At 38.9% G+C, this 25332-nt stretch overlaps 1 protein-coding gene across 4 annotated transcripts in view; it reads right to left on the reverse strand.

The window, feature by feature from the left end:
- GABRB1 (gamma-aminobutyric acid (GABA) A receptor, beta 1) overlaps nt 1-25332 on the reverse strand; it is an 878739-nt gene that overhangs the window by 522648 nt on the left and 330759 nt on the right. For all 4 annotated transcript variants that reach the window (XM_006894164.1, XM_006894167.1, XM_006894166.1 and 1 more), the window contains one exon: nt 21132-21352. In XM_006894164.1, coding sequence (XP_006894226.1) covers nt 21132-21352 — 221 coding nt within the window. The remainder of the gene's footprint in view (nt 1-21131; nt 21353-25332) is intronic.

A 25332-nucleotide genomic window follows, 5' to 3' on the forward strand; every position in this document is an offset into this window, starting at 1 on the left:
TTGACTTTGTCCCCCCCCATGGTATTTATTACTATGAAAGTAGCGTGAATTTTCTATTTAAGTATATGTAAATAGGTGTACAGGAGCTCTGGCAGCCTAGAGGCAAGAAGCTGCATTGCATTCCTGAAGGCATGTGGATCAAATCCACGAGCTGTTCCATAGAAGAAAGATGGACAATCTCCTCCATGCAATTAAATGCCTCTGAAAATCCACAGGAGGGTCAGTTCTGACTCGATAGTACACCACCACCACCACAACCAATACATTATGTCCTTAACTCTGTGCTAGTGAATGTTCTAAATCTGTAACTTCTATTAACTTATTTAGCCATAGTAAATAATCCATCAAATGGCTAATATGTTTGTTTCAAGTATGTAAATGAGGGAATATCACTGTAGGTACAGCATGGGTAAACATTTTTAAGTTTCAATAGAATGCATTGTTGTTGTTGTTGTTGTTATGTGCCGTCGAGTCGCCTGCGACTCATAGCGACCCTATGTACAACAGCCCTAAACTCCGCTCTGTCCTGTCCCAATCGCACTGTCTCTGACACTCCCATCCCAATTATCCCAGTCACTGAATCAATCCACCTCATAGAGGGCCTTCCTCTCCTGCGCCGTCCCTCCACCCTCCCAAGCATGATGTCCCTCTCTAAGGACCGGTCTCTCCTCACTACATGTCCAAAGTAAGTTAGATGGAGCCTCAGAATCCTTGCCTCCAAGGAGCCACCCGGTTTAACCCTCTCCAGGACAAATCTATTTGTTTTCCTAGCAGTCCATGGTATTCTCAATACTCTTCTCCAGCACCACAGCTCAAAGGCATCAATTCTCCTTCTATCCTCCTTGGTCATTGTCCAACTCTCTGATGCATAACAGGTGATTGTGAAGACCATGGCCTGTATCAGACGCACCTTAGTCTCCAGAGAGACACCACTGCTCTTCAGCACCTTGGAGAGGTCCCTAACAGCAGACTTTCCCATGGCAATGCGCCTTTTAATTTCCTGGCTGCTGGTGCCAAGACTGTTGACTATGGAGCCAAGCAAACTAAAGCTGTGCACAATCTCAATCTCTTCACCATCCATCCTGATGCTGCCAATTGGTCCAGTGGTGAGAATCTTTGTCTTCTTGACATTGAGCCTCAATCCATATTGTAGGCTGCAGTCCTTGACACTCTGCAGCAGGCGCTGCAGGTCCTCCTCAATTTCAGCAAGCAGGGTTGTGTCATCCGCATTACGCAGATTGTTGATAAATCGTCCACCAATCCTGACCCCACATTTCTCCTCATAGAGCCCAGCCTCCCGGATAATCTGTTCTGCATATAGGTTGAAAAGGTATGGAGATAGGATGCATCCCTGGCATACGCCCTTCCCAATTTTGAACCATGCAGTGTTCCCTTGCTCTGTTCTGATGACTGCCTCCTGATCCAAGTATAAGTTTCGCATTAGAACGATCAAGTGTTCTGAGTTTTGCTTAATTTTAATGTCTCCTTTAAAATTAATTTTCCACAGAGCAGTATTGTCTTATGCCATCAAATGGAAAGCAACTCAAAGCATACATTTTCAGAAGCTGTAAATGGCATGGGGGGAGAGTGCCCTTCTTTGTCCCAAGGGGCAGCTGGTGGATTCAAACAATCTGCTTTCAGCTTGGCAGTTCAAATTCTTACCACTAAAAGCCACCAGAGCTCCCTTCATAGAGGTAAGGATACTGAAATTTTAACATGTTGATAGGAGCTACTAGTCCTTAGAGTTTCCTGTCCTTGGAAAAAAAGATATCATGCTCAGAAAAGTAGAAGGCCAGTGAAAGAGATGAAAACTCTCCAGTAGATGGATGCACACAGTACCATAACCATAGTTTAAGCCTGGGAAAAAAATTGTGAGGATGGGGCCAGATAGCATAAGGTTTCTATGTGCTGTTCACAGGGTTGGTATGAATTGGAGGCAATATGAGCTACACAACAACTGCAATTTAAAACACCTTTGTGTGTGTGTGTGTGTGTGTGTGTGTGTGTGTGTGTATCACACCTGCACACAACACAGAACCATATGTATGTAAGTAAAATAAAAAATTTAAAATATATATTTATTGGTATTCAGTTGCGGGGAAATCATGCAGATAGCACCAAAACAGAGAAACTGGAAATTGAGGCTTAATGAAGCAAGTAGGGATACTGAAAGGGTTGTTTTCAAAGTTTCTAAAATGGCTCTCATAACCTTTTATGTCCTCTTGGGAAAGGTCTCATTTGCAACAATACAATCAAGGTTTAAAACACATAGCATATCTTTAATATTGCAGTTTCTTTTTCTCTTTTGTTCTATCTGCATTCTCTCTCACCCTTATACCTTCTTCCTTCTTTTTTTCTGAGTATCTATATTAGGCATCCTTCAATGAAAGATCCAATGAAGGTAAAGAATTTGAGGAGATACAGTACTTTTCTAGGGAGCTTTGGTGTCCTGGTGGTAACAAACTGTGCTTTACAAGAGCACATTTTTAATAGTTCTCTCTGTCCTCTCTTGATGAAACTCCTAAATATAAGTCAACTACACTGGAGAGAGAAGCAATCCTGTGCCCTTGGTGAGAACTGTAAAGACAGTCTCCAGGCATCTTTCAAATAAAGTCAGCCACATATTCTTTATGTACAGCCTGCTGTTCTCTCCTCCATTCGAACCAATCAGCATCTTTCTCTTAATGGGCTGCATTTATCAAGATCAGCCAGTCCTTCTCTGCAGATACAATATGAGCTCGCATATTCATTCTCTGCCATCAACTCAACATATTTTTGTCTGGCATATTATACAATAAGCTCTGTGCGATCTGGTCAGTACTCTTAAATATAATCAAACCCAACTCTATATAGATAAAGTCAGTGGGAGAGAAAAGCCTTTTCTCTTCCCCCCAGGTTTACAATCAATGTAGATATCTAATATACAACATTTAAGACTCCAAAACTGGGTCAAAAATAAACAGTGGTTATTAGTTTTGGACCTGTATTATTAAGATAATTGCCTCTACTTTTTACTGTAGTTTATCTCGAGAGCCAAGGCAAAATAAGATGATACTCAGTGGAAACTCTTTCTCTCATTTATATTCAAGTGGTGTAGACATAGATTCTGCTCTCATGTATAGCCCATGGCCAGGAACTGTCAAGAGCATCAAACTATGATTGAGACTAGAGCTAGGTAAGTAAATATGGCAGAAGGGTTCCCGAAGGCTGCATCAGGCCACTAGTTTCTGGCTAACTTTAGGCTCTTCTGAAACCAGAAGCTATGAAGCTTCCCTTTGGAAGCTGGAGTTAATAGTGTGTGCTTGAAACCAAATTAAATAATAGCCATTTTTAGATATTCTAAGTTTTGGGTCTTAGAACTCTTTTAACATTTGTAGTAATTTGCAAAATTATAAGGTAAGAGTAGTGAGTACATTTTTGTCACTTTTCTTCAAGTAAAAGTACTGAATATGAGGATATATATGTGTAAATTGCAGTATAAGGGAGTTTTTTTTTAAATTTATTTTCTTTTTTACAAGTGACAGTCCGAGGGAAACAGATTTGGAAAGAGGTGACAGTTATAAAATGAAAACTTTTTTGGCTTGTAATTTGACTTTGTCATTGTTGTGTGCTGTTGAGTCAGATCTGACCTACGCGTGACCCTACAGCGTGTTCTCAGAGGCAGTTAATCATATGAAAGGAGACTGTCCAGCCTTCTCCTGCAGAGCAACTGGTGGATTCCAACTGCACGTCTTCAGAACTGTAGCACAGCTTCTTGCCACTAGGCCACCAGAGCTGCCTAATTTGACTTTGTTGCTGTTGTGTTCATCAAATCAGAACTGATCCATAGCTGACCCTCTTTCGGGTTTTCAGAGGTGGTTAATCAAACGGAAGGAGACTGCCCATCTCCTGTGGAGCAGCTGGTAGACTTAAACCATGAGCTTCAGGATTACCACGCAGCTTCTTGCCACTAGACCATGAGAGCTCCCAAACTTGACTTTAGAACCATGTAAATGTTTACAGGATTATGAAACAAAGTTAAATAAAAAATTCAAACTGAGAGCAAAATGAACCAAATCAATAGCTTAACAATGCACTCTGGGAAAACTCCTCAACTTAAAAATGTCACTTAAAATATTAGCTTGGCTGTACTTTGCAGGGACTTTGGTGGCATTATAGTACACAGGCAGTTGTGCTAATGAAATCCCAAGCCTCTCTCGCAGGTGAAATCCACCAGTGCTCTGTGGTAGAACAACAGGCAGTCTCCTCCAATGTGATTTTACAGCCTCCGTAAACAAGCAGAGAATCAGCAATGAGTGGGTTCCTACTCCAAAGCAATGTGATTTTGTGGAAGATGGGATATATCAAAAAGTTAATAGTAGAATGTTGTTGTGGTGGTGATGGTGATGTGCCATCGAGTGGCCTGCAACCCATAGCAGCCCTATGTACAGCAGCTCTGAATCCTGCCCTGTCTTGAGCCTGTCTCACTGATTCCAACACACCAATCCTCCATTGCCCCAGTTACTGTATCAATCCATCTCATCCAAAATCTTTCTGTTTTGTGCTGTCTCTCTACCCTTCAGAGCATGATATATCCTTCTCCATGGATCAATCTCTTCTGGCCACCTGCCCCAAAAACGTAAGACAGAGCTTCAAATAACTAGCTTCCAAATGAGAAACTTCTTTCACCTTCTCCTAGACAGATCAATTTATTTTCTTGGTGGTCTATGGTATGTTCAAAGACTCTTCTCCAGTGCACAGTTCAAAGGCATTAATTCTTCTTCTGTCTTTCTTAGTTGGACTATGACTAAGCATAACAAGTGATTATGAAGACCATGGCCTGGATTCTAGACTGACATCGTTGCTTTTCAATATTTTGGAGAGGTCCCTGACAACAGATTTCCCTAATGCAATTCATCTTTTGATTTCCTGACTGCTGGTACAAAGAATGCTGATTGTAGAACTGAGCAAGCTGAAATTGTTTACAACCTCAGTCTCTTCTCCATCTATCATGGGGCTGTCAATTGGTCCAGTGGTAAGAATCTGTGACTTCTTGATGTTGAGATTCAATCCATATTGAAGATTATAGTCCTTGACCTTATGCAGCAAGAGCTCCAAGTCTTCCTCAGTTTTAGCAAGCAAGTAAGTAGAATGTTGGCAATTTTATTCTATAAATATTATAGTTCATGTCATAGTTATGTGCCTTTGAGTATCCTGAAACTCATAGAGACCCTAAGTACAACAGCTATAATCCCTGCTTTATCTTGAGCCAATTTAATTGTCTCTGACACACTTACCCCATTACTCCAGTTACTAAGTCAATCTTTTTAATACAGGGTCTTCCTCTCTTGCACTGTCCTTTCACCCTTACAAGCATGATATCCATCTCCAAGGACTGGTCTCTCCTGGCAACATGCTAAAAGTATGTGAGAGAGAGCTCAAAATCCTTGGCTACAAGAAGCAGCCTGGTTTCGCCTTCTCCAAGACAGACCTATTTGTTTTCCTATAATTCAATATTCTTCTTCCACACCACACCTGAAAGGCATTGATTCTTCTTCTGTCATTCTTAGTCATTGTTCAGGTCTCTAATGAACAGCAAGTAACATGGCCTCTATAAGGTGAACCTTAGTCACCAGACTGACAATGTTGCTCTTCAGTACTCAGGAGAGGTCCTTGACAGCATATTTCCCAATGCAATTTATCTTTTTATTTCCATTATATATAAACTATATATCTGTGTTTTGTTGACTATGCAGAAACATTTGATATATGGATCACAACAAATTGTGGCTAATTTTGAGAAGAATGGGAAAGATTTGTTCTTCATATAGATTTAAAAGGTATGGAGACAGGAAGCATCCCTAACACTACTTTCTTGATTCTGAACTATGCAGTGTTTCCTTTTTCTATTCTGAAGACTGCCTCAAGGTCCAAGTATGGGTTTAGCATAAGCACAGTCAAGTGTTATAGGACTCCCACTCTCCTCAAAATACTTTTTATAAGAAATATAAACCCAGACTATACACTTGGTCATGCTCTACTGATAGTGACCCTATGAACAAAAGACCCGAAGCAACCTTTCTATAACTACTGTCGTTTCTCAAAGTTTATAGAGTTCCCAGAGGCATGGATGCCACTACTGTTATATATCTATATATCTATATATCTATATATCTATATATCTATATATCTGTGTATGTTTGTGTGTGATGTGTATATATATATGTATATTTGTATATATGTGTATAAATGTGTGTATGTGTGAATATATGTTTGTGTGTGTGTGTATATATATATATATTGTTAAGTGCCGTCAAGTAGTAGATAGACTATATTTGTACAACAGCCCTAAACCCTTTTCTATCCCTTGCCAATCTTATGGACTCCAGCACACCTGCCCCCATTATCCTAGTGACTAACTCAATACATCTTATCGAGGGTTTTTCTCTCCTGTGCTGTCTCTCCACCCTCCCAAGCATGACATCCCTCTCTAAAAACTGATCCCGCCTTGCATCATGTCCACAGTATGCCAGACGAAGCTTCAGAAATCCCTTATGCCTCAACTAATCCATTACTAGGAATATTCTCCAAGAACATGAAACCTGAGGCTTGAACAGAAATATGTACACCTATGCTTACAGCAGCATTATTTAAAAATAGCAGTAAAATAGAAACAGCCCAAATGCCCATCAACAAATGAATAGATTGAGAAATTGTGGTATAGTCATGCAATGGAATAGTATGCAGCACTAAAAATGATTTTGTAAAATACTATATAACATGGAAGACTCCAGAGAGAATTATGTTGAGTGAACTAAGTTTCATAAGGACAAATTCTGCATAAAACGTTTATTGTAAAATGGAAGGATAATTAGCTACATGGGAGTGTGAATATCCAAAGGGAAAGGAGAAGGAAAGAAAAGTGGGGAATAGAAGAGTTAGTGGGCAGACTGGGGTGTGAAGGAATCAAAATACTTAATGGGGATTCAAAGAAACAGGGATATTGAGTATAAATCAATAATGATTGTTGTTGTTGCTGTTGTGTGCCATCAAGTTGCCTGCAACTCATAGTGAACCTATGTACAACAGGCCTAAACCCTGCTCTGTCCCTTGCCAATCCTATTGTCTCCAACACACCTATCCCCACTACCCCAGTCACTGAACCAATCCATCTCATCGAGGGTCTTTCTCTCCTGTGCTGTCCCTCCATCTTCCGAAGCATGACATTCCTCTTTAAGGACTGATCCTGCCTTGAAACATATCCAATGTCAGATGAAGCTTCAGAATCCTTGCCTCCAAGGAGCAGCCTGGCTTCACCCTCTCCAGGATGAACTTGTGTGTTCTCCTAGCAGACTATGGTATATTCAATAATCTTCTCCAGCACCACAGCTCAAAGACATCAATTCTCCTTGTATCATCCCTAGTCATTGTCCCGGTCTCTGTTGCATAATAAGTAATTGCATTGACCATGGTCTGTATCAGGTGCACTGTAGTCTCCAGACTGATATCACTGCTCCTCAGTACTTTGGAAAGGCCTCTGACAGCAGACTTTCCCAATGTAATTCGTCTTTTAATTTCCTGGCTTCTGGTATCAAGAGTGTTGATTGTACAGCCAAGCAAACCGAAGCTGTCAACAATCTCAATCTCCTCCCCATCTACGATTCTGCTACCAATCAGCCCAGTGGTGAGAAGTGGGGCTTTTGTTTTGTTTTTTATGTTGTGCTTCAAGTCATATTGAAGGCTGCAGTCCTTGACTTTCTGCAGCAGGTGCTTCACGTCCTCCTCTGTTTTAGCAAGCAGGGTTGTGTCATCTGCATAACGCAGATTGGTGATGAGTCTACCTCCAATCCTGACACCACACTTCTCCTCATTGAGACCAGCCTCCCAGATAATCTGTTCCGCACATAGATTGAAAAAAATATGGAGATAGGACACATCCTTGACACATATTCTTCCCAATTTGGAACCATGCAGTGTTTCCTGGCTCTGTACTGATGACTGCCTCTGGGTCCAAGTATAGGTTTCACATAAGCACAATCAAGTGTTCTGCGATTCCCACTCTTCTCAGAGTCAGCCACAGTTTGTTTTGATACACACAGTCAAAAGCTTTTGCATAGTCAATGAAGCACAGAAAGACAATCCTCTGGTACTCTCTGCTTTCAGCCAAGATCTATCTGACAGTAGCTATAATAAGCCTAGTGCCATGACCTATGACATACAGTACATGTGAATGACTGCATAAAACACAGTGTAATTGAAAGATTTAATAAAACACAGCATACATGAATAAAACACAATGTAAACAAATGATTGTATATTAATCAATAGAAAAGGAAAAATAAAATATTAATTAAAAAGAAAATAATACCAAACAAAAGAATTTTTTGAAAGTTCTATGATCCTCTATCTGAATTAGTAATATAAGAGTGAATTAATAATATTTTGGAACTGGGAGTACACAAATTGAATCTAGAATATCTTGATGCACTGGGAAACAAGAAAGCTATCACCAATTACTGAGATCACATTAAGGACAAAATCTCGGGAATCAGCTTAGAAGAAGAGCCACTGACCAAAAAATAAGGAAAAAAGTGAACATTAAAAACTATAATAGTTGCAACAAACTTAATTATATATACCTGTTAAAACCCAATGCTTCATAATGATAAACTTAACAAATAACAAAATGCCAAGTCTCAGCAGGCACATCTGGGGAATTCCAGGTAAACAACTTGTTATTTTAAGAAATGCTAAAAAAAAACAAACCAAAAAACCCCAAGGATTTATCTTGCTTTTATGGAACAAAACACTTCTCAGGAATAAATAAATAATTAGGGAACATTTTTTAGAAAATAATTATAGACAATAAGCAATAAAAATTAACATATTAATAATAAGGATATTATAATTTTGCAAGCTCTAAGTAAATCTAGGCAACAATCATCTGTGGCTTCTAACAGCATTGTTGCTGTTGTTGTTAGGTACCGTTGAGCCAAGTACAAATTACAGCAACCCTGTGAACAGATCTGGACACTGCTCTATCCTGTCCCAACATCACAATCTCTCACACACTGAAGTCCAATGCTGCAGTCACTGTGCCAATCTACCTGGCTGAGGGTCTTCCTCTCTGCTATATCTCCACCTTTCCAAGCATGATGTACGTCTCCAAGGAGAAGCTTCTCCTAGCAACATGCCTAAAATATGCAAAAGGAAGCTTTACCATCCTTGCTTCCAAGGAGCAATCTGGCTTCACCTTCGCCAAGTCATATCTGTCTTTTATGGTTTGTTGGGTTTTTGTTGTGTTGTTTTGTTTTGGGTTTTTTGTTTGTTTGTTTTTCTAATTCCTCGAGGCCTTGATGACAGCTCCAGGGATTACAAACAAGAAAAGTTCTTATGCCCATCTCCACTTTGAGTCCTCAGGCCAAATAATGAGAATACTAACATATCAGATCCAGGAGAGACATTGCCCTCACCTGGGACATAATCCATGTGCCTCAAATGGAAGAGGAGACACACTCACTCACACAAGAGTTTAGGAAAGAAGCTCAGAGACAAGGACCTTCCTCCAGAACTGTCACAGAGAGAAAAACCTTCCCTAGAGCTGGTACCTGGATTCAGACTCAGTACTTCCTAAACTGTGAGACTTCTCTGCATCAGTTTGTTGTGCTGGTGGCATGATCTGCTCATCACTTTGTCCCATGGGTATCTGTATTCTTCCTGATCATTGTTCTAATTAGTACAGCACTTGTGTCCGCCTGCTGTGCTGAGGTTGTGGGTGTTGTGATGGCAAAGGCTGTGCCTCCAGTGTGTCAAATGCCAGAGGGGGCACTGATGGTAGACAGGCTTCAGCAGAGCTCTCAGATTAAGACACAGTAGGAAGAAGGATAGGTCATTCACTTCTAAAATAGCAGGCTCTGAAAACCCCACGAACAACCGAGGAACACGGATCTAAAACCATTAGGTAAAAAAATTAATGAGCTTACTGTAATGAACAGTAATCTACTATACATTTTTTATTTCCTAATGGGAAAAAAGGACACAATATGTGTGAAGTATGCTTGACAAAGCAATAACAACAAAGTATCTAACCTAAATCTGGTTAAGTTTCAAGTATAAGAGACACAGTAACACATTTACACTAAATGGGTACAGGCATTAAAATGACATGGTTTGTGCACCATGAAACAGAAGGTGTGTTTGTTGTCCTTATGTGCCATTGAATTGCATGCGACTTATAGCAACCCTACGTACATAAAGCTCTGAAAGCTGCTCTATCCTGAGCCAAACTAACTGCATTTGACAGACTTAATGCCATTTCTCCAGTCACGGAGTCAAACTATCTCATCAGAGGTCTTCCTCTACTGCGCTATCCCTCCACCCTTTCAAGCCTAATTTTCATCTCCAAGGACATGTCCCTCATGGCCACGTGCCAAAAGTATGTGAAATTGACCCTGAAAATTCTTGCCTCCAGGGAGCAGCATGTTTTTATCCTCTCCAGGACAGACATGTTTGTTCTCCTGGCAGTCCACTGCATGTTCAACAACCTTCTTCAGCACTACAGCTCAAAAGCACTGGTCCTTCTTCTATCATCCTTAGTTAATGTCTAGGTCTTGGATGCATAGCAAGTAATTGCAAAGACCATACCTGGATCAGTCACACCTTAGTTTCCAGACTGATATTTTTGCTCTTTAGCAAGCTAGAGAGGTCCCTGGCAGCAGAATTTCCCAATGCCATTCATCTTTTGATTTCTTGGTTGCTGGTACCAAGAGTCTTGATTGTAGAACCAAGCAAGCTAAAGCCATCAACAATCTCAATCTCTTCTCCATCCATCATGAAGCTGCCAATAGTCCCAGTGGTGAGAATCTTTTTTTTTTTTAATTAAAATTTTTATTTTACACAGGTTTACTTGTTGTTGTTGTTGTTGTTACAAAGTTCTTATGCATTGTTTTTTTCACACTGAATCTTTCCCATTTCTTTTACCCACCCTCTCCCTCCACCTATCAAATTATGTGACTCTGTGATAACCCTCCCCCCCCTTACCCCTCTGCTCCCACCCTCCCCTCCTTGCATCCCCATACATGGTTTACTAGTTATCTATTTCCTTTTTTTTTGTTCCTTTTTTCCTTTCATTGAAGAGTTGTTTCTTTATGACAACCTGAGATTTTCCAAAGTACGCTTTGTTGTTGTTGGTGTTGTTGTTATGTGCCGTCGAGTCGCCTGTGACTCATAGAGACCCTATATACAACAGCCCTAAACTCTGCTCTGTCCTGTGCCAATCACACTGTCTCTGACACTCCCATCCCAATTATCCCAGTCACTAAATCAATCCACCTCATAGAGGGCCTTCCTCTCCTGTGCTGTCCCTCCACCCTTCCAAGCATGATGTCCCTCTCTAAGGACCGGTCTCTCCTCACAACATATCCAAAGTATGTCAGACGAAGCCTCAGAATCCTTGCCTCCAAGGAGCCACCCAGTTTAACACTCTCCAGGACAAATCTATTTGTTTTCCTAGCAGTCCATGGTATTCTCAACACTCTTCTCCAGCACCACAGCTCAAAGGCATCAGTTCTCCTTCTATCCTCCTTGGTCATTGTCCAACTCTCTGATGCATAACAGGTGATTGCGAAGACCCTGGCCTGTATCAAACCCTTACAATTTGAGGTAAGAAAAATTATCTTGAAATTTTCAGTATTGGTATCTGTAACATGAGCATAATAATGGTACATAACTCATAGTGTAACTGAAAAATAATAGCCTGTACCCCATCTCATTGAAGTTTTAAATATGATGAAACATAATACACAGTTTGATGTACATACACTTTCAATTACTTAGAGACATCATACTGATTACATTCCACATTGTTGTTGTTGTTATGTGCCATTGAGTCGCTTGCAACTCATAGAGACCCTATGTATAAGAGCCTTAAACCTTGCTCTATCCTATGCCATACTGTCTCTGACACACCTACTATCATTACCCCAATCACTGAATCGATCCATCTCATCAAGGATCTTCTTCTCCTGCACTGTCCTTCCATTTTCCCAAACATGATTTCCCTCTCTAAGGACTGGTCCCACCTTGCAACATTCCCAAAGTATGTCAGACGAAGCTTCAGAATCCTTGCCTCCAAGGAGCAGCCTGGTTTCACCCTCTCCAGCACAAACCTGCTTATTCTCCTAGCAGTCCATATTCAACACTCTTCTCCAGCATCACAGCTCAAAGCCATCAATTCTTTCTATCACCCCTAGTCACCGTCCAGCTCTCCAACTCATAGCATGCAATTGCAAAGACTTTGGCCCAGATCAGGTGCACCTTGGCCTCTAGTCTTATGTTGTTGCTCTTCAGGATTCTGGAGAGGTCCCTGACAGTTTACTTTCCCAGTGCAATTTGTCTCTTGATTTCCTGGTTGCTGGTACCAAGAGTGATGACTGTGAAGTCAAGTAAACTAAAACTGTTAACTATCTCAACCTCTTCACCATCCATCACAATGCTGCCAGTCAGCCTAGTGGTAAGAATCTTTGTTTCCTTGATATTGAACTTTAACCCATAGTGAAGGCAGTTCTTGATCTTCTGTAGCATGTGCTTCAGGTCCCCCTCAGTTTCAGCAGCAGGGTTGTGTCATTTGCAAATGCAAATTGTTGATGAATCTACCTCCAATCCAGATGCCATGCTTCTCCTCATAAAGCCCCGCCTCCTGAATAACCTGTTCTGCATATAGATTGAAAAGGTATGGCAATAGAACACATGCCTGGTGTCACCCTTCCCAATTTTGAATCTTACAGTGTTTCCTCGCTCTGTTCTGATGACTGCCTCCTGGCCCAAGTATAAGTTTCACATAAGAACAATCAAATATTCTGGGATTCCCATTCCTAATCAATGAAGCACAGATAGACATACCTCTGATATTCTCTGCTTTCTGCCAAGACAGGACTGCTATTTAATTTAGAATATTTGTTAAAATGATGCCTATATATATATGCTTACAGTTTGGGCTGGATTCCACTAGATGACAAGGTAAAGAAGTACTGTGGACCTTTTCAGAGAAAGCAATGGCTAGGGGTTAAGCGGAAAGGCAAAAGAAAAGACAATCTCAAGGACAGTAAATCACTAATTGCCGCCTCATAATTAAGTCATTGAATTCCTGCCTTTTCAGGAAAAGATAAACATAGTCTCTGAGCAGCCACATGGCTGAGTCTTAGAGACAATGTATGTGCAGCCAGCTGGAGCAAGTCTGGACAAGAGGCAGAACACATCTGGTCATTAGTAGTGATAATTGATCTTTGGTTAAAAACCATGATTTAGACATGGGAAATATTGCAGCTGACAACTATCAAGATCAGATGAGTGCATTCTAAAATTTTCATTTCAATTTCTCAGAAATATAACAGACATCTATATGGTTTGAGAGAGGGTATGCAAAGCTGAAAGACATACAGTTCACAGTTTTAAACAAGTACACAATTTTGTTTGCATTTCACAAAAGCTGTACAAATAACTAAGCCATAGAAAGAGAAAACTTAACAAAAGCATAATAAATTCCACACGCTTACATGAGAGTGAAACATAGTGGTATATTCAATTTTTATTTGGTTAAGAAGATTTTAAAAATCTTCTAGATGTAAATAGAATTTCAAAGGTATTTTTAAGAAAAAGGAATATGATGAGGGGACATAGTAGAGAGAAAGTATGTTAGGGGGCAGAGAAGGCAAGGTATTTTGATATGACTATGGTTTATAAGTGGTGTAGTGGTAAGAAGCTGTGCCACACCATCCCAAAGATATATGGTTCAAACCCACCAGATGTAACATAAGAGAGGGAATACTAGTCTCCTCCTGTGTGATTTACTGCCTCTGATGATCAGCTAGAATGTCAGCGATGAGCTGGTTCTGACATCAATCAGCTATTTTAGAGTACCAAGAGTTTTTATGAAAAAAAAAATCTTAGTGGTTTATTGCTTTTTACTGCTGTTGAGTCAACTAAGACTCATAATGATATTATGAACCACTTTTCCCAGTTCCAGCACTTAGAAAGATACTACTACATGATAAGGATTTTCTAGTATATGTGTATGGTAGTTACATATAGCTGAAGAAGTTACCACAAAGAAATTCTGTACTTTTAAAAAAAATTTAAATAATTTTTATTTTATACTGGTTTACTTACAAAGTTCCTATACATTGTTTTTCACACTAGATCTTTCCCATTTTCTTTACCCACCCCTCCCTCTACCCATCAAATTGGGTGATCCTATGATTATCACTCCCCTGCCCATCCTCACCCATCTGCTCCCAACTTTCCCCCACCGCCTTGGATCCTCATACTCATTCTACAATAATGTTGTTATACAATATTTGTCCTTATGGAACTGAGTTAGTTTACTTAGCATAATGCTCTCCAGCCTCTCCCGAATTAGGTAGTGATTTTTAAAATCATTTCTCCTGCATGCTGCATAATATTCCATCTGTGAATGTACCATAGTTTCTCAATCCTTTCGATTGTAGTTGGACATCTGGGTTGTTTCCATGTTCTTGCGGTGGTGAATAATGCTGCCATGAACACTCATGTTCAAGTCTCTGTTAGTGCCTCAGTTCTTATTTTTTTCAGTGGAGTAGCTGGGTTGCATGGAATTTCTAAGCTCAGCTTTCTGAGGAAACATCAAACTGCCTTCCAAAGTGGTTGCACCTTTTTATAATTCCACCAACAATGTAAAAGAATTCCAATCTTCTCCATGTTCTCTTCAACACTTATTGCTATCCAGTTAAACTTTGCCACTGCTACTGGAGTGAGATGGTATCTCATTGTGGTTTTGATTTGCATCTCGTTTATTGGATACTGACCATTTTTAATACTTAGAACATTCTTTTGGACAAACTGAAGTGAGCATACTGTTCTTTTCTTCCCTTTCCACTCTACTGCTTTCCTCACAGATTTAGTTTTTATTTCCTCTCAAAAACTCAAACTCAAATTCATTGTTATCAAGTCAGAACAGACTTAAAACTGGCCCTAAAGTGGGTATTTTGAGATTGTAAATTTTAAGGACGGAGACTGCTAGTCTTGCTCCAAAGGAACGACTTGGTGAATTCTAATTGCCTGAGAGGTACTGCCTTGATGTTAATGGAACAACTACCTACAGCCAATGCTACCCCATAAAGCAAAGCAAAACAAGTTTCACAGCCAGAACCAAAGGATTAAAATAGGGCTCTACTCGCAGCTTCAACTTGAATAAGCTAAGTAAATTTACTAAACCTCAGTTGCTTATCATTTGTAGTAAGAGCTGATAATTTGTAAGTCATTATTAGGAAACTATAGGAAATTATGGAACAATTTAGTAGGAAAAGGAACAACTAATCTGTGGAGGAAATGATCAGGAGAAAGAGAGGAGAAGAAGATTTTATGACACTCTTATTGAGAGTTGGAGCCACAAACAGATCAGATCATAGGGGAGCTTCGATATAATATATGATATATGGTATATGATATATGATATATGATATATGATATATGATATATGATATATAATATAAAATAGGGGAGTAGCTTTTATTTATCTTTAGAAAGACTACTTGTCCACAAGCTTTATGTAAGCTAACAACTACTGTGCTGACCCCAAAGAGGACAAAATGATGTTGTACAACTTTGAAGAAGTTCTGTCTCTTAAGGACATGTGAAAGTCAGTGAAATGGGGAAAGAAAGGTACAATGATAAAGAGACTTGGACTCATTGCTGATTCTACAGTGGTTTTCAGAGGTTATAAATTGCTAGGAGCAACTTTTGGATTTCACCTACCTATCTTTGGATTGGCAATACAACTCCTTATCCATGAGGTGACCAGAGCTCCCAATATAAGAGCAATATATATTGCATCTCAACATCAAGAAGCCAAAACCCCTCAACACTGGACTGATATGCAACATCACGAGAGCTGGAGAAAGACTGACATTGTCAATTCATTTCATCTTAGTTATATCCACAATCAACATCATAGGGTATATCAGAAGACATAAAGCGTTGAGCAAGTCCTTAGTCATGTACCTCTCCAGATTACTGAGGAGCAATGATGTCAGTTTCAAAAGTAAGGAGTACTTCACTTGGGCCATGGTCTTTCCATTACTTGCAATGTATCTGAGAGCTCAACAATGAATAAAGATTGCATAAGAACTAATGTCTTGGAGTTATGGTATCAGAGAAGAGTACTGAATACTCAAAAGATACAATATCTGAATATCTGTCAAAAGAACAAACAGATATGTCTTTGAGAAAGTAAAGCAAGAATACTTCTTGGTAGCAAAGATAACAAAGTTTCATCTCTTGTTGAAGAGCTTGTTATTTCCCCATTTGATAGGTTTTATTTCCTTGTTGATCATAGACAGCTGTGTCAATTTCTGGGTTCTCAATTCTGTTCCATTGCTGTATGTGCCTGTCATTATACAAGTTACAATGCTGTTTTTGCTTACTATCACTGTGTAGTAGGTTTTGAGATTAGGGAGTGCTAGGCCTCCCACTTCATTTTTGTTTCTAGAAGTGTTTTGCTTATTCAGGGTCCCTTTACTCTCCAAATAAACTTGAATAAATTTCCCTTTTGATCTTGAAAAATGAATTTGGTATATGTATTGGAATTGCATTGAATATGTAGATTACTTCTGGTAGCATTGTCATTCTCACAATATTGAGTCTTCCTATCCATAAACAAGGCGCATTTTCCCATTTATTTAGGTCTTTTTATTGTATCTTGCAGAAATGTTCTGTAGTTTTCTTTGTATAGGTTTTTTGTATCTCTAGTTAGGTTCACTCCCAAGTATATCGATTTGTGGTTGGCTATTTTAAATTATATTACTTTCTTGGTTTCCTTCTCTGAGTTCTCTTTGTCACTATAGAGGATTCCCTCTGATTTTTGGATATTGATTTTATATCCTGTCATGCTACTTAATAGGCCTACTAGCTCTAACAGTTTTTTGTTCAGTCTTTGGGGTTTTCTGTGTACACTATCATATCATCTGCGTATAATGATAGTTTAACCATCTCTTTGCTGATCTAAATGCCTTTTATTTCCTCTAAATGCCTTTTATTTCCTTCTCTTGTCATATTGCCCTCGCAAATACTTCCAGTACAATACTGAGTAGAAGTGGTGAAAGAACCATGGCACAACCACTCTGGCAGGCAGTTTGGTGCTTCCTCAAAAAGCTGAACATAGAAATTCCATATATACCCAGCTATATCATTGCTTGGAATATACTCCAAGAAAATGAGAACAGAAGCTTAAATGGAAACTTGTACTCCAATGTTTGTAGCAGCATTATTCATCACCTTAAGAACACGGAACGAGCCCAAGTGTCCAACCATAAATGAATTAATTGAGAAGCTGCGATACATTCATACAAGGGAATACTATGCCACATGCAGGAGCAATGATTTTGTAAATTACTACCTAACTTGGGAGGGACTGGAGAGCATAATGCTGAGTGAACTAACTCAGTTCCACAAGGACAAATACTGTAAAATAAAAACAATTATTATAGAATGAGTGCGAGGATCCAAAGGATGGGGATGGAAATAGAGGGGTGAAGATGGGGTATAGGGTGTTAATCTTAGGGTTTGCACAATTCGATGGGTGGGTAGGGTGAAGGAAATGGGAAGGATCTTTTGTGAAAAACAATGTATTCAAACTTTATAAATAAATCAGTAACAAAAAACCCAACAAAGCTTCATCTCACATACTTTGGGCCTGTTGTGAGGAGCTATCCTTGGAGACAAGGAAGGTCAGCAAAAGAGAGGAAGACCTTCAATGAGATGGACTGACACAGCAACTGCTGAAATGAGCTGAAGTATGTCAGACATGGTGAGGATGGCACAGGGTAGGCGAGGGTTCAGATGTGTGATTCATAGGGCTGCTATAAGTCATACTTGACTCAATGGAACATAACAGTAATAACAACTATTCCATTGTTTTACTGTGTTCTCTGAGCAAAGGCCTTACTTACTTTCAAGCCTCAGTTTTTCTAGTTTTAAAATGAGGTGTACTAAATTTTATTGTTCTCTACTATTTTTCTTCTTGCGCATAATTCACACTGGTTGTTATTGTTGTTGTTATGTGCCGTCGAGTCGCTTCCGACTCATAGCAACCCTATTTACAACAGCCCTAAACCCTGCTCTATCCTGTGCCAATCACACTGCCTCTTGACACACCCATCCCGATTACTCCCGTCACTGAATCAATCCACCTCATAGAGGGACTTCCCCTCTTGCGCTGTCCCTCCACCGTACCAAGCATGGTGTCCCTCTCCAAGGACATGTCCCTCCTTACAACATGTCCAAAGTATGTCAGATGAAGCCCCAGAATCCTTGCCTCCAAGGAGCAGCCTGGTTTAACACTCTCTAGGATGAATCTGTTTGTTTTCTTGGCAGGCCATGGTACATTCAGTACTCTTCTCCAGCACCACAGCTCAAAGGCGTCATTTCTCCTTCTATCCTCCCTAGTCATTGTCCAACTCTCTGATGCATAACAAGTGATTGCAAGGACTATAGCCTGTATCCGACACACCTTAATCTCCAGAGTGACACCATTGCTCTTCAGTACCCTGGAGTGGTCCCTAACAGCAGACTTTCCCATCGCAATAGAGACTAATAATAAATTAGGAAATGTTAAAGTGAGATGATAAATAGAGAATGCAATATATATCTTGCTTGAAAAGTTTAGTTCATTTATTTTAAAAACAGAAATCATTCTAGATTAAACAGTATAGTAGATATATTAAGTCACTTAATGAGCTATTCTTCTAGAATACAATAAAAGGGCAATTTAATAATTTAAGTTTTACGTAAACCAGATAGAAGTTTTACCCAGCAGAAAAGTTAAAACCAATTCCTAGTGTGTGCACCACCACTAATGACAAACACAATCTAAAATTAGTACATTTTTGCTGTAGTAACTACTGGTACTCAAAGAGGACTGCTTATTACATTTTTCCAACAGACTTTCAGTGCAGAGATTTTTGAACTGTTTTGAACGCTTTTAGTGTGTTAACAGGTGAAGAATACTAAACAAGTTAACAAATACAAAAAATAATTTTGTCAATAATAACCAATTTTACTTTGAAAATAAAGACAAAAACTATCAACAAATGAAATCTTAGGATCAGAAGTTAAATAAAAACTCCACTTTTTTTCACTTACTATTGTTTTTGTGTCAGCAAACTTAGCTTGGAATTCTGGGTCATGAAATGACTTTTGGGTATTTGTCGACACTCTGAAATTTTAGGTTTTAAGAACAGTGGAGTTTGTGAGTATACATTTTAATCCTCTTTTTAAAGGAATTCCCCAAAACAGCATAATTTGTTGTTCTGGTTGTTGTTATTATGTGCCATCCCTAAACCCTGTTCTATCCTGTGCCAATCTTACTATCTCTGACACACCTACCCCCATTACCCCAGTCACGGAATCACTCCATCTCGTTGCGGATCTTCCTCTCCTGCGCTGTCCCTCCACCCTCTCAAGCATGCATCATGTTCCTCTCCAAGGATTGGTACCACTTTGCAACATGCCCAAAGTATGTCAGATGAAGCATGATTAAGCATGATTAGAAATTCTAAGTAACTGTAAGTTTATAAATCCTACAACCACATGCCACAATTCACAAAGCACTTTAGTAGAACTTGATATTAGTTTTTTAGAAATTGTCTAATCTTTTAAATGAAAACTTATGTACCTTGTTATTGTGTATTATTAACTGCACTGAATAATTTACTTTGACCTTATTCTTCATTCATAAAATAAACAAAAACCAAAACAATATATGCAGCCAATACTGGTGAAATAAATTAAAGGTACGTAAAAATAAAGATATATATATATATATATAATGTTCATTTGTCAAATTATATCTTTTAGTAGTGCCAATTATAACAAATATAATAAAGTATATGCCGGGTCAGCAATCTAAGTATTTTAAGATGTCACCACATTGATGGAAGGCATCCACACTAATAATAACAGATGTGCTTTTTGGTAGACATAAACAAGATCCTAAAAGCTATAGGGAAATAAAGAGGTTTTACCTATTTATTTACCAAAGCAACTTTCAAATGTAAGTACAAAGTTGGAGGTCTACATGACTTTAGAACTTACCATTCAACAACTGTAATCAAAAGACTGTGATGCTGTCAAAGACTCAACAAATACAATGCTGTAATAGGATAAAATTCAGAAATACACCTTCATTTATACACTCATTTCTCAGTTATGGGTATTGATATTAAGCAAAAATGACAACAACAAATCACAAAATGGAAGATGACGCCATTACACAACTTCCAAATATTAAATATTATTGTTAAATAACTGCCAAATTGTACTGTGACATAACTGGCAAACAGTATCATTACAACACTTGCCAGAGCACTGAAAATTATGACCCTTATAACCGACACACAACCTTAACTATCACAGTTATCATCACTTTCACCTTGCACCTCGGCCTTCATTAAATAGTCAGATAATAGATTTTAAAAAACTACTGCTGTAAATGTGGACTACCAAATAACAAGAAATTTGGTAACTGAGGAAGGTATACAGACAAGGGCATCAAAACAATATAATGGGCAAATATGATCCTTTAAAAATATTGCTGAAATAACTGGATAACCATAACTATCAATCACTAACATAAAGACAAATATTTTTTCAAAAAAATATGGGATTATAAACTTAAACATAAAAGTTGAAACCTAAAGTTCTTTTATAAAAATGAATAAAACAACTACAGATTTTATCAGTTAATGCAAAATCTTTTCTTCCTTTTTCTACCAAATTACTTCCCAATCCTTTATCATAATGAAGTGGTTATACACAGCACTCAGGATAGCTTTCAGTTCAGTCTTAGTTATGTTGTGGGTAACAACAAACTAGAAGTGAAATTTGGCAGGTCAAGGTTTATTTTTATATTATTATATTTATTAATCAAAATTTGGGGCAAATAATAGACCTTTGATGAACAAGATTTCACCCAAATGGTTCCAAAAGACCATTTTCTGGTCTTTAAGACAACTTTATTTTAAATATAAGAATTTTTATATAATGTCCTACTTGCTTCTCTTATCTCCCTTCCAAAAGTGGGTAAAAAGAAACATTAAAACATGCAATATAGAGCCATTTACCGGAGCCCATAGAGAACTGTTCCATCAGGATGCAGGCGGATCATGCGATTTTTCACCGTAACCCCATGCACAAATGATTTCTTGTCATTCAGAAAGTAGGTGTCTGGTACCCAGAGTTGATCAGCTACTCTGTTGTCTAGAGTAAGGTTTAGTGGGATTCCAGAGTAAGAAAGTCTCTTGTCTTTCCAAGATTGCTGGAAATACATGGTGAGTGTATAATCCTGTGAAATAAAAGAACACAAAAAGAAAGTTTACTTCCATCATCATCTAAGGGGTGTTGTTAAAAAATTGACAACATGTGTCAGTGTGTACAGATATGTGTCCAGAAACTCAGTCCTCCTGTTTTCAAAGATCCTATATTTCAATACATTGAAATTTGCACTTCCAAGCAAGGGACACTCAAAAGATTAAAGGCACTACAGCAAAGCTGGAATTTATGCATAAAACTTTCCATTATCATGAGGTGGTTATTGTTGGTAAGTGTAACGTCAGTCTAGAGTCAGACCTGACTCTCCAGCAGGTTTGCAGAGGCAGTAAACTGCTTGGGAGGAGACCACTCATCTGTCTCCTACACAGCAAACGGTAGACTGGTAATGTGTGCATTTGGGTTTGCAGCACAACTTCTTACCACTAGGTTGGTTATCAAAGCTCCCCTGGTGAGGATCATGAGGTAAATACATTTAACTTAATTTTAAGGTGGAAAACAATAAAGGACACTGTACTGTACTAAGAGATCCTTATTCAAAAAAACAGGTTCTCTCTGGATATTATATTTACATTATTTGGGGGAGAATGTTTGCTAAATTAAAAAATAGAGTATTTTTCAGAAAAGAAATGCCTTTCAATGAATAGTGCTAGAATAGGTTAGGCATTATTATTATTTGGTTCTTTATGGTGAATTACAACATGCACATGGAAATGTTTCTATGGCCTGAGAATTCACGTCAATGGTGAAACCAAAATTCCTTTCTGAACTCATTCCTATGTCTTTTTAAGGATTTGGTTTGAGTTCAGAGTTAAGGTTGTATCTGAAAATATATTTCTTTGCCTTCCTTAAAATACTATACATAACGAAATCCCTCTATAGGTTTATTTTTATTTTTGTCCAGATTTACTTTTAGCAGTGAGGGGGGGGGGAAGGAATAACTGCACTCAGTAAATGGTTCCAACTATCTGGGAAGGGTAGTACAATAACCTGAGATCTTTTCAGTTGTTACTTGCTTTTAAAGAAAGATTTTTACTAATACCAAATATTATTGCCTATTAAAAGGAAATAAGTGGTAAAAAACACAAAGTCTTTAAGTTTTGAGACCCAGTACTAGAAAAACTGCAAGCAAGCTTGTGTCATTTGCATAATGTAGACTGTAGATGAGTTTTCCTCCAATTCTGATGCCACATTCCTCCTCATACAAGCCTAGCCTCTTGAATTATCTGTTCTACACATAGATTGAAAAAGTATGGAGACAGGACACATTCCTGACACACTCCTTTCCTAATTTTGAACCAGTAGTATTTCCTTGCTCTTTTCTGAGGCTTACTTCCTGAAACTGAGGAAGAATTGATACACTTGTTGTAAAAGGTCAGGGACTGTAGTCTTCAATATGGATTGAAGCTCAACATCAAGAAGACAAAAATTTGTACCACTGGGCCAACTGGCAGCACCATGATAGACAGAGAAGAGATTGAAGTTGTTAACAATTACAGCTTACTCGGCTCCATAGTTGGCATCAGAAGTCAGGAAATCAAAAGACAAATTGCACTGGGAAAATCTGTTTTCAGGGACCTCTCCAGAGTACTGAGAAGCAACAATGTCAGTTTAGAGACAAAGGTGTACCTAATCCAGGCCATGGTCTTTGCAATTACTTTCTGTGCATCAGAGAGCTGAACAATGACTAAGGATGACAGGAAAAAAAAAAGATGATGCCGTTGAGTTGTGGTGCTGAAATAATCTTTAACATACCATGGATTGCAAAGCAAACAAATTAGTCTGTCTGTCTTGGAGAGGGTGAAACCAAGTATCTCCTCAGAGGCTAGGATTTTGAAGCTCTGTCTCACACACTTTAAGCACGTGGCCAGGAAGGACCAGTTCTTGGAAAAGGACTTCATGCTTGGAAGTATGGAGGGACAGCGCAGAAGAGGAAGACCCCAAATGAGATGGATTGATACAATAATTAGGGCAATGGAGGTAGGTGTGTTGAAGTCAGTGAGACTGGCTCAGGAGAGGGTACACTTCAGAGTTGTTGTATACAGAGTGGCTCTGAGTCATAGGTGACTCAACTGCAAATAACAACAATAACAACAAACAACAACAACATAAGAAAAACAGTAAGTCTGTTTTTCTTTTCTTTTTCCTTTAAAGAATATTTAAATGTTGATTTATTGACAGGCTTAGAAACAAAACAAAATAAACCCTCTCAAAACACAAATTCATGATCCATGAGTCAGTTTTGATGCAGTGACCCAACAGGGTGGATTAGAAAAGGGTTTCAAGCTTGTAATCTTGACAAAAGTAGACTCCTAGTTTGTTCTGCAAGAGTAGCTGTGGGTTCAAACTACCAATTCTCAGGTCAGCATTTGAGTAATTTAATCACTGTGTCACCAAAGCTCCATTGAATAATGCTGCTATTGTTGTTAGATGCTATCAAGTCAAGTACAACTCATAGCGACCCTATGAACAACAGATATGAAACCAGTTCTATCCTGTACCATCTTCACACTTCCTGACACAGTAGAGTCCATTGCAGGAGTCATTTTGTCAATCTACTTGGTCGAGGGTCTTCCTTGTCCTTGCCAACCCTCCACCTTTCATGTCCTCCACCATCATGTCTTTCTCCAAGGAATAGCCCCTCCTAGCAACATGCCCAAAGTATGTGAGGTGAAGCCTCATCATTCTTGCCTCCAAAGAGCACTACAGCTGCACCCTCTTTACGAAATATGTGGGGGTTTTGCCATCTATTGGATATTCAGTGCTCTCTTCCAACACCACAGCTCAAAGGTATCTATTCTTCTGTCATTCTTACTATCCAGCTCTCAAATGCTGAGCAAGTGATTAGAAAGACCATGGCCTGAATCAGATGTACAGACTAGTTAAAAAAACAAAACAAAACACCATTGTCTTCTGGTCTAACTCCTACATGGTTACTGTATGGTAACACTGTTAACTTGGCTCACACTTTCTATCTGGGTAAATAGAACTTCAGCTCCCCCCCTCCTTCGATAACAGAGAATTAGACATTTGAGAAACATTAAAAAGAAAGTATTCAATCTGGCTTATAAATACTAATCACTTATTCATTACATTCAAGAATATTTGCACTCCTGCTGGGGTAATGAGGATAGATGTATTGAAAACAGTAAGATTGGCATGGGATAGATCAGAGCTTAGGACTGTTGTGCACAGGGTCATTATGAACTGCAGGTGACTGAATGAAACATTACAACAGCAACAACTTAGAATTTTTCAAACAACAATTCAAAATCATTCCTTCAGTTTCACTGTCAAGGAAGGCATTTTTTTCTTCACTATTATTCATACTTAGGGACCTTTCCAAATTATTGAGGAGTAGTGATATCAGTTTGAAGACTAAGGTGCACCTAATTCAGGCCATAGTCTTTCTGATCACTAACTCTGCATCTGAGACCTGGACAATGAATAAGGATGACAGAAAAAGAATTGACGCCTTTGAGTGGTGTTGGAGAAGAGCACTGAACATAATATGGATGGTCAAGTGAACGAACAGACATATCTTTGAGAGGGTGCAGCCAGAATGCTCTTTGGAAGCACGGGTGGTGACGCTCTGCCTCACATACTTTGGACACGTTGCTAGGAGGTTCTGTTCCTCGGAGAGAGACATGATGTTGGGAAAAGTGGAGGATCAGTGAAAGAGGAAGAGCCTCAATAAGGTGGATGTATACAGGAAGTGTGAGGATGACACAGGACAAGACTGGGTTCAGATCTTTTGTTCATAGGGTCATTATGAGTTGTATTCAACTTGATGGCACCTAACAACAACATCATTATTCATACAATTTGTGGTTGTTGTTTTAAGTGCCATCATTTGCTTCGACTCATAGTAACTCTTTGAATAACAGATCTGAATCTTATCCTATCTTGCACACCCTCATGATTGTTGATATGTTCAAGTCCATTGTTACAGTCACTGTGTCACTCTTGTCTTCCTTTCTCTCGCTGACATTCTCG

The sequence above is a fragment of the Elephantulus edwardii genome, unplaced genomic scaffold, assembly GCF_000299155.1.
Source record: "Elephantulus edwardii isolate Elephantulus edwardi_28Jun2011 unplaced genomic scaffold, EleEdw1.0 scaffold00137, whole genome shotgun sequence".
Classification (NCBI taxonomy): domain Eukaryota; kingdom Metazoa; phylum Chordata; class Mammalia; order Macroscelidea; family Macroscelididae; genus Elephantulus; species Elephantulus edwardii.